Source organism: Schistocerca serialis, unplaced genomic scaffold (assembly GCF_023864345.2).
Source record: "Schistocerca serialis cubense isolate TAMUIC-IGC-003099 unplaced genomic scaffold, iqSchSeri2.2 HiC_scaffold_1401, whole genome shotgun sequence".
Lineage (NCBI taxonomy): Eukaryota > Metazoa > Arthropoda > Insecta > Orthoptera > Acrididae > Schistocerca > Schistocerca serialis.
The window spans coordinates 939,055-954,161 of NW_026047627.1; the positions used below are offsets into that span (position 1 = coordinate 939,055).

The 15,107-nt window shown below is 42.7% G+C and overlaps 1 protein-coding gene across 2 annotated transcripts in view; it reads right to left on the reverse strand.

Moving 5' to 3' along the window:
• Nucleotides 1-15,107, reverse strand: part of LOC126442703 (ankyrin-3-like) — a 116,128-nt gene that overhangs the window by 56,798 nt on the left and 44,223 nt on the right. For both annotated transcript variants that reach the window (XM_050090753.1, XM_050090752.1), the window contains exons 2-3: nt 14,032-14,201; nt 13,861-13,908 (exon numbers count right to left, since the gene is read on the reverse strand). In XM_050090753.1, the coding sequence (XP_049946710.1) occupies nt 13,861-13,908; nt 14,032-14,119 (136 nt within the window). In that variant the 5' untranslated portion in view covers nt 14,120-14,201. The remainder of the gene's footprint in view (nt 1-13,860; nt 13,909-14,031; nt 14,202-15,107) is intronic.

Sequence of the window (15,107 nt, forward strand, 5' to 3'; positions counted from 1 at the left end):
GGAAGGTGGCGATACATACAGCGAGCTTTGAGAACGGAGGACTCTACTGGCAGCTACTCCGGACTTCAGCCTTATATTAACTCTGTTTCTGCCTGGCAGGCTAATGTTGATAATGTCGTGCCTTAAATGAGAGCTACAGGCATGCAACAGCTTGGCCAGTAACACCAAATGGAGTTTAACAATGTTAAATATAACTGTAGTCTTCCGCAGCCATTGTCACAGCCAGTAAAATTTTTCTGGGTTTGTGACTGCATTGTAAAACCACCGATGTTTCTGTCACTGTTGCAAGTGACCTTCTGCAGTGTGTTTTGGTTTAATGTTTTGTAAGCAAAAACACCCTGAAGAAGGACATATGCAACAGTGACCGAAACGTCAGCAGTTTTACATACTGACAATGCAGTCACAAACCCAGAAAAATGTTACTGAGTTTACCATTCTTCTTATCTAAGTTCTCTACGAGGACGAAGTATGGGCATGCATCAGATCAACTGTACCGTTTGTACAGGGAGAGTCACTAACTGATGCCACCTAAAGTAACTCCGGAAGTATGACAGTAGCTAAACAGTTTGTGGGACAAATGTTCCATGGGATAATGGGGGCTACAATATGACTTGGTTTTTTGTTGCTAGATAGGGTCGTATCAGAGATATGAAGGTCAACTTTGTTTTTTCTCGTAAATGGGATGCTATCGTTTGGTATTTGTTTTCTGATAACGACTATCGAGACGAATGCAATGATGTGTAACAGTAAGGTCTTTGAAGGTCAACGAATGTCCAAAGGTGGCATGAACGTCCATTTACAGAAGGTGTTCCAAGTGATGACCATCGGTATCAATGCATTACTGCAATCTTCTTATCATGGATTGATTGGTATTCTTTACCACATCACCACCTAGAGAAGCACGTACTCTGACAACTCTCTCTCGTATAACGTGCAAGTAGTAAATATTCGCCGAATATAGTATATCCATCTAACGTGCCTTTCACATGTAAACACCATTCGACGGTTTCGCAATACAGCACTAATATTGTCGAATCAAGCGAATGTGTATGATGTATTCCTTCGAAGAACAAGTCGATATGCTTCTCATTTGCGGGGAGTGCCAACGAAATTCAGTGAGAGCTAGAGACTTATATGCTGAAAGATATCCTCAACGGACCCACCCTATACGACGTACATTTAAATATGTGTATGATAAATTGAGAACAACTGGATATTGAACGTGTCGGAAGCATATCAGGCGAAGGAAAGTTACTAACGAGGAAACGGAACTTGGTACTCTTGCCACTGTGGTTCGAGATTCTTGTGTTAGTTCACGTCAAATCAGAAGGGAATCTGGTCAGGGTTTCAAGCTGCCCCAGTACAGCTCACATTATACCCTGTACAGAAAGCTGGTGAAAACGCGGAATTGACATCAGTGAAACACTGATAAAACTTTCAACCTGTATCGAAAATATACACTGAGATAGTATGGCATTTGCCACAGGTCACCAACAAATTGTACCAACCAAAACAGAAACATAAATTGCGCGTGAGGCTTTCTGGGAAAGACACAGTATCATGGTGGGCATTAATTTGGAATCAGGTCCCTCTGTCAACTTCTAGACCTACTCCAAATGCAACCAAAAATTATGCAGAAGACTAAAGTACTGTTATATAAGTTTCCAAGTCACTCTCTCATTGATGAAATAGATGTTAATTGGGCCACAATCTACTGGTTAAATGACAGTTCAGTAAGGGGTGGGGGAGACAAGACATCTGGTAAAACATTTCTAAATGAGTTGTCTGATGATTACCTAAAACAGTCTGTTTGGGAGCCCACTCATGATGTTGCACCTGATGGTTTCAAAATGACCATACCTCTTTGAGGAAGCTCACAAAGAAACTAGTATCAATGCCCATGATTTACAACATGCAAATGACCACTAAAACAAGTAGCGGAATACATATATGTTCAGCAAACAAGATAAAGAAGCAATTGTGACCTATTTGAATACAAAACTCGAAATATTTAGCTCTTGAGAACAACATGTAGAGAAATTGTGGCTGAGGTTTACAGGAACAGTCAGCTGTGCACTTGGTACGTATCTACATAAATATCATCCTTACCATAACCGTTCAAATGGCTCTGAGCACAATGGGACTTAACTTCTAAGGTCATCAGCCACCATAACCGCCTCCACCAAGAATTAACTGCTACCGATTGTATGCGTCGCATTGAATTCTGCCGACGGGCTCAACTTCATATTCAGAGGAATGACAGATATATTAATTTGATTTTATTTACTGATGAGGCTGCATTCATGGAAATGTTAATCTGAATAACATTCATTATTGAGCAACTGAAAATCCATGTTGGCAGTGGCAAGTTGCACACCAAAGCCGTGGTTGGTGAATCTATAGTGTGGGATACTGAAGGACAGAATTATAGGCCCCTACTCATCCAAGGAAATCTTAATGGTAGGAAGTACACCACCTTCCTGCAAGGGACATTAGGTCTGTTATTGGAAGAAGTACCTTTAGGAACGAGGAACAGAATGTGGTATCAACACGATGGGTGTCCAGTACCTTTTTCAAAGATGGCTGAAAATGAGCTGCAGGGACAGTTCCCAAATTGTTGGATTGGATGCGTAGGAGATGTGTTGTTAGGGGTTCATTCGCCAGACCTGACACCTCCGGATTTTTTTCTTGTGTGGATTCGTAAAAGACATTATTTATAAAGATGTTCCTACTACACCTAATATATTCAAGAGAGAAATGTCAGAGCTGGTGCTTTGATAAGTGCTGATGTGATGACGACTACCACTCAGTCCATGATAAGAAGGTAGGAGCCATTCGAACACCTTCTGTAAATTGACGTTCATGCTACCTTTGTGACCCTGTTGACCTTCAAAGAACTTACACATCATTGGATTCGTCTCGATAGCCGCTTTCATAAAATAAGTACCAAACTGCAGCATGTTATTTAAAAAAAAAATGACCTTCATATCTTTGACACGACTCCACCAAGCAACAAAAAACCAACAGCATGTTAATACCCCATCGTCCCATGCACGCTTTGTCCCACAAACGTTTGAGGTTCTATCACACTTTTCAAGTTATTCTTGGTGACAATGGTTAGTGACTCACACTGTAGACACTCGACCGAGCAAATGTGTCGTGGGGAGGTGGGGGAAGGGGTGGGGGTCGGGGGATGACCTCGAGAGTGCTCTCTGTATTTCATCACTGTGCCAACACAGAAGGGGATCAGAACCCGGTACCTCACAGTCTGGGACAGTATTAGAGAGTCGGCACAGAGCATTTTAGTAATATGGCCTGCTCTTCTGCTGCTAATGGCCTGCTGCACTGGCGTCAAGAATGAACGTGTTAGGGTGGCGGTATCACCAGGACAGTCTCAGAAGGTTAACTGACCATGACTACGATCGTGAAGGTGTGGCTAGGTTGAGGTGTATAACTCTGGCGGATCTCACACTATAAGCTCTTCCTCTACGATAACGACGCTACAGGTACCAAAAGACTTATAAGAACGTGTAGAGTGCGAATCGTCAAACCCGCAACACAGTCAACGCAAGGGAGCACATCAAAAAGTGATCGCTACGAGAGCTCGCTTGAAACTGTCGTGTGGAGTTCTCAAGTATGCGTGACAGCAAATTTTCTCGTAATCCAGAATAATGGGATCCACAATGGACTGAAAAATCGGCCATTGATTAACGGAGATATTAGAAACTAATAGCTCTTAATTTTAACCCACTCTTCACTGAATTTAGACGCTTAAAAAAAAGGGAAGTTATTTCTCAAACACAAATCTTACATTTTCTGTTCGATAACCCCATCAACTCTGTTCATCTACGTATACATCTGCATCCATACTCTGCAAACCACTTTGAAATGCATGGCAGAGGGTACCTCGTAATGTATCAGTTATCAGGACTTCTTCACATTCCAGTCACATATGGAGCTTGGGCATGGTTGTTTAAATTACCTCTGTGCGTCCTGTAAGTCTGCTAATTTCATCCTCACGACACCTGTGAGAGCGATAAGTGGTGGGTTGTAGTATATTGCTAGATTCGAGGTGTAAAGCAGCTTCTTGAAACTTTCAGAGTGGGCTTTATCTTCAAAGTGTGCCAGTTCAGTTTCTTCATGGATCAAAGAAGCATTGAATGTTGGTGTTGCTCTTCTCTACGTGTTTACAATACCTGCTGCCAGTCCTATTTGATACGGTTCCTACACACTACAGCAATATTCTCGGTATCGTCACATGAGACAATTGTAAAGAATCATCTCTGTGGACTGATTCCAACACCCTAGTGTTCCACCAATGAACCGAAGCCTTCCACCCGTCTTATCTCCAACTGAGAGCGCATCATCGTTCCGTTTGATGTCCCAAATTGTAACGCCCAGAGATTTGTATGAATTAACTGGTACCAGCTGTACTCTTTCATTGGTGACTATAATTTTTTTTATCAAGATTCTACTCAATATTTGTGCAGAATTCTTCAGATAGTACATCATTATAGATAACTGCATCATCCACGAAAATTCTAAGACTATTAAATTGCTGCAAGACGATTAATATATAACAGAACCTGTGATTCCCAATACACTTACATTGTCCACATCAATTTCTCTGCATTGAAGGTAACACGCTGAGTCCTCCCTACCAAATAAATCCTCAGTTAAGCCACAAATTTCGCATCATACGCCATATGATCTTTCTTTTGGTAATAAGTGTGGTTATGGTACTGAGTCAAATGATTTTATCGAAAATCCGAAATTACTGCATTTATCCTACTGTCTTGATTATGGCTTTAAGGATGTCATGAAAGAAATGTCACTACTTTCGAAATCCATACTGATTGGCAATGAGGTCCTTCTATTCAAGGAACCTCATTACGTTTGAGCTCAGAATATGTTCAAGAATCCTATAACAAATGGATGGCAAGGATATTTATTATACGGTAGTTTTATGAATGACTCCTGATGCTCCTCTACTTGATGGGTGTCTCCTCGGAATTCTCCCAACTACTGGACATTGTTATTTGTGATAGATATTTACAATTTATTATTGTGTTATTTGTAGAAGGATTTTGGTTAAGAGGGGGGCTAACTTAGTCGCAAATTCGGTGAAGGATCTGATAGAGATTCCATCAGGTTCTGGAGCCTTGTTAAATTTCAGCTGTTTCTCAACACTAGTGACGCTAATTTTACATCTATATCTGTCATTGTCACAAATTGGAGCAATACCCCACAGTACCATCTCTAAACAAACATTTCGGAAAACTAATTCAGTTTCTGATTTTTATTTTCTATTCTTAATTTCTGTCATTACCCAGTCTACGAGTGTCTGAACACTAACTTTGGTACCAGCCTTACATAGAACCGGAATTTCCTTGGTTTTGTGAGAGATCCTTCCTATTCTATTACAATAGTTTTAGTAGGAATCAAACTATGAAACATCCAGGATGGAATGTGACAATATTACGAAAAGGAAACTTGGAACTCACCATAGAGCGGAAATGCTGAGTTGCAGATAGGCACAACAACAAACTCTCAGAATTAAAGCCTTTGGCCAATAAAGCCATTGTCAACAATAGACGACAGACATGCATACACGTACACTCCCCTCCCACACACACACACACACACACACACACACACACACACACACAAGAACGCACGCACGCAACTCACACACACGACTGCAGTCTCAGGCAACTGAAACCACATTGTGACCAGCAGCACGAGTGCTTGGTGGGAGTGGCGACTGGGTGTGGGGAGAGGAGGAGTGGCAGGGTGGTGGGGTGGTGGACAGTGAAGTGCTACAGGTTAGACGGAGGGCAGCAGAAGGGTGTGGAGGGAGGGGAAGTAGCAGAAAAGTAGAGAAATAAAAAGACTGAGGTGGTGGTGGCATGATGGCTGGGTAGTGTTGGAATGGGAACAGGGCACCTTGCTGGATGGGTGAGGGCAGTGACTAACAAAGGAGGACACCAGGCAGGTTGTGGGAACCTTTGTCAGTCACTGTCTTCACTCATCCATCCCTTTCCCTGTTCCCATTCCAGCACTACATAACCGTCATTCCACCACGAAAGACAGTGTTTCTTTAATAATGAGAGTCATTTTGTTGTGCCCATCTGTGACTCAGTAGGCTTAGTAGGTTGGCCGGAATTTTCTCTCATCAGCCAAATCCATTTAGCGTCTTCCTACATGTAGGGCTACGTTTTGCCTAGCATTCATTGACCAGTTGTCTCTTTTTCTTTAGATGTTTCTTACAAATGAATGCAGACCGTGGAGTGTCCCTCTTATCATGAACTGCTTTACATACGTACCAAGTGCACAGCTGACTGTTCTTGTAAACCTCAACCACAATTTTTGTACATGTTGTTCTCAAGAGCTGAATATTTCGAGTTTTGTATTCAAACAGGTCACAATTGCTTCTTTATCTTGTTTGCTGAACATATATGTATTCTGCTACTTGTTTTAGTGGCCATTTGCATGTTGTAAATCATGGTCATTGATACTAGTTTCTGTGTGAGCTTCCTCAAAGAGGTATGGTCATTTTGAAACTATCAGGTGCAACATCATGAGTGGGCTCCCAAACAGACTGTTTTAGGTAATCACGAGACAACTCATTTAGAAATGTTTCACCAGAACCCCACCCCTTACTGAACTGTCATTTAACCAATTAACATCTATTTCAACAATGAGAGAGTGAATTGGAAACTTATATAACAGTGCTTTAGCCTTCTGCATAATGTTTGGTTGCATCTGGAGAAGGTCTAGAAGTTGACAGAGGGACCTCATTCCAAATTAATGCCCACCATGATACTGAGTCTTTCCCAGAAAGCCTCACACGCAATTTATGTTTCTGTTTTGGTTGGTACAATTTGTTTGTTACCTGTGGCAAATGCCATACTATCTCAGTGTATATTTTTTGTGGCGGTCTTCGTAGCAACGAGCACCGCCACACTTTTAGTAGCGGGCCGACCGGTCCGCTGGAACAGTGAACAAAGAAATGAAAACACAAACACTCGGATTGAATGAAAGTCGGTACTTATCTTTATTACGAAGGTACAGAAGCACAGTGGTGAACATTGTCTCTACAGCAATCGGTCTGGTTCGAGTCGGGCAGCTAGGTCAGCGTCGGCTGACGACAAATAACAACACGGCTGCGATGTACCCACACTGACTAACAAGTACACACTGCGGTGGCGAGTCTACAACAATCCAGAACTGACTAGCGCTCGCGACGGCAGTGCTTAAGAAGCCAGTCGTGGCGCGCGCAGACTTGCGGCGATTTCCTTAATCGCTGGCGCTGCTTGTGCGGACGGCGTCCGGACTGATGCTGCCAACCTTTTGGCAGCGGGCTCGGTTGGCCAGACTTGCTAGGATATAACAATATTTTCGATACAGGTTGAAAGTTTTATCAGTGTCTCACGGCTGTAAGTTCCGCGTTTTCACCAGCTTTCTGTACCGGGTATTATGTGAGCTCTACTGGGGCAGCTTCAAACCCTGACACGTTGATATCAGTGCTTCGAAAGTTAGCCACTGGAACTCTAATACTCTCGCAAGTATGTGACACTTCTTTGGAACTATTACTGACACTTTCAGGTCCCTATCGTTATCTGGACTGGACGAAGAGTAGTCTAATCTAAAAACCGTTGTGTACACTCCGCACCCAAACAGCTACCTGAGCAGCAGCCTCTGATGTGTACCACACCCCTGACCCATTTAGGGTGTCCATAGAGCACTCAACCCCTTGATGCAAGTCCAAGAATTTTCAGGCTGCTTTGTCACAGAACCTTCGAACTCTGAGTCAGTCGTTCCATTCGATTCAGAACGTGGGATGCACGACCAGTTTTTCACTGCAGCAAATTGTGAGTCTCACTGAAATTAGAAGAGGCCAGCTTTCACAACCTTCTCTGCCATTTGAATGATCCAAGTGTGGCCGCAGAGCACAGTCAGCAGCTGGTAGCGCCCTGCTCTCTCAGCGGCTGACTGAATGGCCTCTGTAGCGTGCTGAATAAGGCTCCCAGCCATACACACTGACTGCACTTAGTGTTCCCTCACATCGCTTTTTGCATTTCCCTAAGGGATACATTCACTTGCTGTACATTTGAACTTCCTCCTGTTAATAGGTCCTATCCTTTTATGTTTGCCCCTTCTTGACACAGCACATACCATGTTACTCAACAGCTGAAGTCAGTCTCACTGACTCAGTTTCAATTTCAGTGGAAGCCTGCACCTCATACTTGTTGGTTATGGTGATGAGTACCACGTGCTGACTCCTCCCCGGTCCCTGCCTCCACCGTCCATGCAGCCTAGTACTGCCACTAGCAGACCGCTCACAGCCAAGTGCATGGGCGGTGACAGATCATGTACCTCGTGTAGAAGTGACAGCAAGATATGATAGTGTGAGGTACCTGTGGTATATCGGATACAGGACTGTTGGTAACTCTCCCGAAACACCCACGCGCAGCAGCTTGCAGGCGGCTGATCTTAGCTTATGAACGTCGGCTTACTCTTCCCACGTTCGAGGAGAGTGTTCATAGTAGGACTGTTGTGTGGCTGGTGTAATGTCTTACAGAATAGTAAACAAGAGTCATTAAATTAAGCCTAGAGATTCATTTTTATGCTCTGGACCAGTTAAGCTCCAAGTATGACTAGTTACCGTTAATATCTGAAGCAGTCCGTACTCAGATCGATGTTTCCTTTACAGCCTCAGTATCACCTTCTATAAACGCTACTAATCTCCTGAATTTTTTTAGAGGCTGTAGTCGAAAACAAAATCAAGATAATAATTACTTTGCGGTGAATGCAGACAATGGAACACGACATGCAACTTACAACAAGCGCTACAAAAACACTGATTTTCTACGACATACGTAATTCTCATCACTGGTAACTTATTAAAATTCTCAAAAATTTATGTTTATTCACGTTGATATACAATGAATGATGGGATAAACGTATCATTGAATGATATTGCTACTCCGGAATTTTTATAGAGGATAAATGCTGCTCGTAACGTATGCTATAGCACAAAATTCGTTTCTCATGGCACACAGCGTACGAAAATACGGAATATAGTGCGACACAAACACGGAGTTTGATAGAGTTAACACGAATAACTTGTTTAAAATTGATATGGAATGTTAGGACGTGACTTTTAGAGCCGAATTTATCTGACACATCTGGTTTTACTCGGACACGAAGGAAATAGCGGAAGTTGGCTTGTATACGAAATTATGAGTAAGTAGTCAAGGGAACTGCCGGATTCTCCATTTTGCTGGTTTTGTGTCACATTTGGCACTTGCGTGTCAAAGATGAACTCTGCAACATCAGTACGTCTCTAAAAAAAAAAAGACGTACAGTGTGCAGCATAATGCAACTAAAGGCGCATTGGTAACCCTCTTTGAAAATTTTACTATTACGTTCCGTGGACAGATTGCTTTTATCACTGTAAGGGTCTATGGAAGATACTAGGTGATTTTTTTCTACGATGTACAAACACTAGGGGTTGATCAGTGAGATGATAAGGAACAAAAATGTTCTAATGATGTACAGAAACGCATGGTTCCCATGACAGAGACCATTTATTCAATCATACTTTGTTACAGAAGCTGCAGTGCAATACCACGCAGCCATACTTTAGAATGCATTTTTTCCTCCTAGAGGGTCGTACTCATTCTCGCACGTCATTACCTAACATGCAGGAAATCATGAAGGACGTACCCGAAATGAAGAGACACTAGACATGGAAAAAAATGTGATTAAAACTGTCAGTAACAGGCAATGGACCGGCCTGTACGGGGTAAGCCAGACGACCGTGTGGGACATTCTCCATGACGATTGTTACTACGCTTATCAGTTAGAGCGTGTGAAGGAGTTACTAGCGACAGACTTTCCACATCGGCAGCAGTTTTGTCGTCGGTTGCTTCACCAGGCAACCATGATTGCAGGATTTGTGTCATTGTCCGAGTAAAGGACAAGGACAGTGTTCTGCTCATGGGTGATTTTAACGCCAGGATTGGAAATCGAACAGAAGGGTATGAAAAGGTTATGGGTAAATTTGGAGAGGATATGGAGGCCAACAGGAACGGGAAACAACTCTTGGATTTCTGTGCCAGTGTGGGCTTAGTAATCACAAACTCCTTTTTTAAACATAAGAACATTCACCGGTATACTTGGGAAGGCAGGGGAACCAGATCTGTCATTGACTATATAATAACAGATCAGGAATTCAGGAAGGCTGTGAGGGACACAGGTGTATTCTGGGGATTCTTTGATGACACTGATCATTATTTAATCTGCAGTGAAATTGGGATTGTGAGGCCGAAAGCGCAGGAGGTCAGGTCCATATGTAGGAGGATAAGAGTGGAGAAACTTCAGGATAAGGAAATCAGGCACAAGTACATAACAGCGATCTCAGAAAGGTACCAGTTAGTTGAATGTAGCCAATTACAGTCATTGGAAAAGGAATGGACAAGGTACAGGGACACAGTACTAGAAGTGGCTAAAGAATGTCTTGGAACAGTAGTGTGTAAAAGTAGGAAGAAGCAAACAGCTTGGTGGAATGATACAGTCAAGGCGGCCTGTAAAAGGAAAAAGAAGGCGTATCAAAAATGGCTACATACCAGAACCCAGGTAGACAGAGAAAGTTATGTTGAAGAAAGAAACAAAGCCAAACAGATAATTGCAGCATCCAAGAAGAAATCGTGGGAAGACTTTGGAAACAGGTTGGAGACTATGGGTCAAGCTGCTGGAAAACCATTCTGGAGTGTAATTAGCAGTCTTCGAAAGGGAGGTAAGAAGGAAATGACAAGTATTTTGGACAGGTCAGGAAAACTGCTGGTGAATCCTGTGGATGCCTTGGGAAGATGGAGGGAATATTTTGAAGAGTTGCTCAATGTAGGTGAAAATGCGATCAGTAATGTTTCAGATTTCGAGGTAGAATGGGATAGGAATGATGATGGAAATAGGATCACATTTGAGGAAGTAGAAAAAATGGTCAATAGATTGCAGTGCAATAAAGCGGCTGGGGTGGATGAAATTAAGTCGGAACTCATCAAATACAGTGGAATGTCAGGTCTTAAATGGCTACACAGGATAATTGAAATGGCCTGGGAGTCGGGACAGGTTCCATCAGACTGGACAAAAGCAGTAATCACACCAATCTTTAAACATGGAAACAGAAAAGATTGTAACAACTACAGAGGTATCTCTTTAATCAGCGTTGTGGGTAAAATCTTCTCAGGTATTGTTGAAAGGAAAGTGCGAGTATTAGTTGAGGACCAAATGGATGAAAATCAGTGTGGGTTTAGGCCTCTTAGAGGTTGTTAGGACCAGATCTTTAGCTTACGGCAAATAATGGAGAAGTGTTATGAGTGGAACAGAGAATTGTATCTATGCTTTATAGATCTAGAAAAGGCATATGACCGGGTTCCTAGGAGGAAGTTATTGTCTGTTCTACAAGATTATGGAATACGAGGCAAACTTTTGCAAGCAATTAAATGTCTTTACATGGATAGTCAGGCAGCAGTTAGAGTTGACGGTAAATTGAGTTCATGGTTCAGAGTAGTTTCAGGGGTAAGACAAGGCTGCAACCTGTCTCCACTGTTGTTCATATTATTCATGGATCATATGTTGAAAACAATAGACTGGCTGGGTGAGATTAAGATATGTGAACACAAAATAAGCAGTCTCGCATATGCGGATGACTTAGTTGTGATGGCAGATTCGAGTGAAAGTTTGCAAAGTAATATTTCAGAGCTAGATCAGAAATGTAAGGACTATGGTATGAAGATTAGCATCTCCAAAACGAAAGTAATGTCAGTGGTAAAGAAATATAAACGGATTGAGTGCCAAATAGGAGGAACAAAGTTACAACAGGTGGACGGTTTCAAGTACTTAGGGTGCATATTCTCACAGGATGGCAACATAGTGAAAGAACTGGAAGCGAGGTGTAGCAAAGCTAATGTAGTGTGCGCTCAGCTACGATCTACTCTCTTCTGCAAGAAGGAAGTCAGTACCAAGACTAAGTTATCTGTGCACCATTCAATCTTTCCACCAACTTTGTTGTATGGGAGCGAAAGCTGGGTGGTTTCAGGTTACCTTATCAACAAGGTTGAGGTTACGGATATGAAAGTAGCTAGGATGACTGCAGGTAGTAGTAGATGGGAACAATGGCAGGAGGGTGTCCACAATGAGGAAATCAAAGAAAAACTGGGAATGAACTCTATAGATGTAGCAGTCAGGGCGAACAGGCTTAGATGGTGGGGTCATGTTACACGCATGGGAGAAGCAAGGTTACCCAAGAGACTCATGGATTCAGCAGTAGAGGGTAGGAGGAGTCGGGGCAGACCTAGGAGAAGGTACCTGGATTCGGTTAAGAACGATTTTGAAGTAATAGGCTTAACATCAGAAGAGGCACCAATGTTAGCACTGAATAGGGGATCATGGAGGAATCTTATAAGGGGAACTATGCTCCAGACTGAACGCTGAAAGGCATAATCAGTCTTAAATGATGATGATGATGATGATGATGATGATCCTATTCGCCGATGAGGCCAGCCTTATGTGGAGTGGCATCTTCAACTTTCATAACAGTCATCTGTGGGATAGTATGCAGAACCCCTGTGGTACGATGACAGCGAATCATCTGCATCGGTGTGGCCGGAATGGGTGGGCTGGGATAATTTGCGACCGTATTTTGGGACCAGTCTTCCTTCCACGTCACCTAACAGAGGGGAACTATCGGCATTTCCTACGGCCGTCTTGCTGTAAGAAGTGCCATTGATGATTCTAATGGTTATGTTATGATGGTGCTCCAGCCCACTTCGCCATTAACGTCCGGATGCATCGCAAACGTGTCTTCCCAGGTTGAAGGATCGGACGAGAGGCTCCAGTTGCATGGCCTGCTCGTTCACTGCATCTCAACCAGTGCGATTTCTGGTTATGGGGCCACCTCAGAAGTATCGTGTACGCAGAGGACATTCCAGATGTGGAGACACTGGAGCAGCGTATTCATCCTGCCTATGACGCTGTTCGTATGCAGCCTGGCCGATTTGAACGTGAGGGACGGAGCACGCTACTGCGCGTATACACGCATGCGTTGAGGCACACGGAAACCATTTTCATTACGTACTGTAACTGTCGTTGCGTGGTACAGCGAGTTTTAGACCGCAGTCTTTCTAACACTGTATAAATAATTTGTGTCTGGTGTGGAAACCACGCGTTTCCAAACATAAATTCATTAGACCTTTTTGTTCCTTATCCTCTCATCGATCAATCCCTAGAGTCTGTATACGGAGGTAAAAACCATCCTGTATACGCTACGTGATGACTAAATGGCATTCGAACTGGAGCTTTCTAGAACACCGAAAGCGATGACACACTGATACCCAATGATGTTGCGAAGTTCCCTCGCAGTATCCTTATGTCTGCAGCGTGACCCAAAGCAGATACCCGAACAAGTTCACTCCGGCGTATACCACGGGTGTTATGCTACTGCCAAACCAGTAGCGAGGGACGTACGTATTGCCTGTCATCCAGGAGCAATGAACAGTACTGAATACAAGTTCGTGTGACCCTTGGACGAGACAGCATTCTGAACAAATGAGATATCACATTATTAAGATTAAATTAGCGCAGAATTATTTTACATCATCCATCGCTGTTTTAAAAATAAAAGCTGGATATATTCAAGTAGCAATCTACTGTGTTTGAATATGGCCGCCGCCCCACGGCGCCGGCGTGGACGTCTCAGACCACCAGATAAGACTGCCATGATTAAATAAAATAACACATAATGAACCCTGTGGACCATGAGGTGTTTTTAGTAGTAACGGATGAAACACTTACCTGAGTTGTCGGTTGTTAAAGTACGCAAGGTGACTCCGGTATAGGATTCTGAAAAAGAAATTCGCAAAAATCTCAGTAAAAAAATTAAACTTATTGTTCATTATTTCACAATAAATTGTTATCCATTATCATAATCAGACTCTTATGAATCGAACAAAGTAATAATTTTACCTGTAACAGGAACTGGGTGACTGTAGCCAGTAAATATGACCACCGCCACAAAAATGCGGGTGAACCAACTGAAGCCTCTGCAGAACATGATGGAAGGTCACAGGTGTCGGGCCAAGTAAGGAACTTTTCTCTCAAAATAACCTCGCCAAACTTGCAGTCTGCTGATCAACCTGAAATTTTACGAACAAGTGTGACCACAAAACACATTTTTTTGCCACTACCTGTCTAGTAAATAAAGTAGAGTAAATTAATTTGGATCCCATCATTTTACAAGGTGGATGCCACTCCGTTGTTTCGAAATACAGTGTGATTCACGAAGAGATGCAAATATTTTAATATGTTATTCTACAAGTAAAACTAAAGAAAAAAGTTCAAGTAAACATAGATCCGCAAATGCTTGGTTACCAAGTTACGGCTAATAAACGATTTGCCTGAACTTTAACAACTTAGCTAATATGAAGCCATCGCAAAACTGACCGAGGTTACAGTAAAGGACGATCTCCATTTATTTTGTGGTTATTGGTCTGGTGAATCTAATAAAACATGCCCCACATGTGTATCTGCAGTAATTTTCCAGGACATCCATAGAAGCAAATAAGTAGTTTCGTAAAATTTTTAATTTATTACAAAATTATTGAGGCTTTCGTGGCCACTTGTTGACAAACTGCCTATTGGCTTCTGTCTCGGGTTCTTCAGCCAACGTTCATCTAATGATTTTTCTGACGTTTCGCCAGCACGAGTGGCTGGCATTGTCAAAGCTTCACCCTCCACTGCCAATGGTGGAGGGTGTAGCTTTGACAATGCCAGCCACTCGTGCTGGTGAAACGTCAGAAAAATCATTAGATGAACGTTGGCCGAAGTACCCGAGACAGAAGCCAATAGGCAGTTTTAATTTATTACTTGCCCCAATTTTGATTTTTTTAGCACGACCGCTACGGTCGCAGGTTCGAATCCTGCCTCGGGCATGGATGTGTGTAATGTCCTTAGGTTAGTTAGGTTTAAGTAGTTCTAAGTTCTAGGGGACTTATGACCACAGCAGTTGAGTCCCATAGTGCTCAGAGCCATTTGAACCGTTT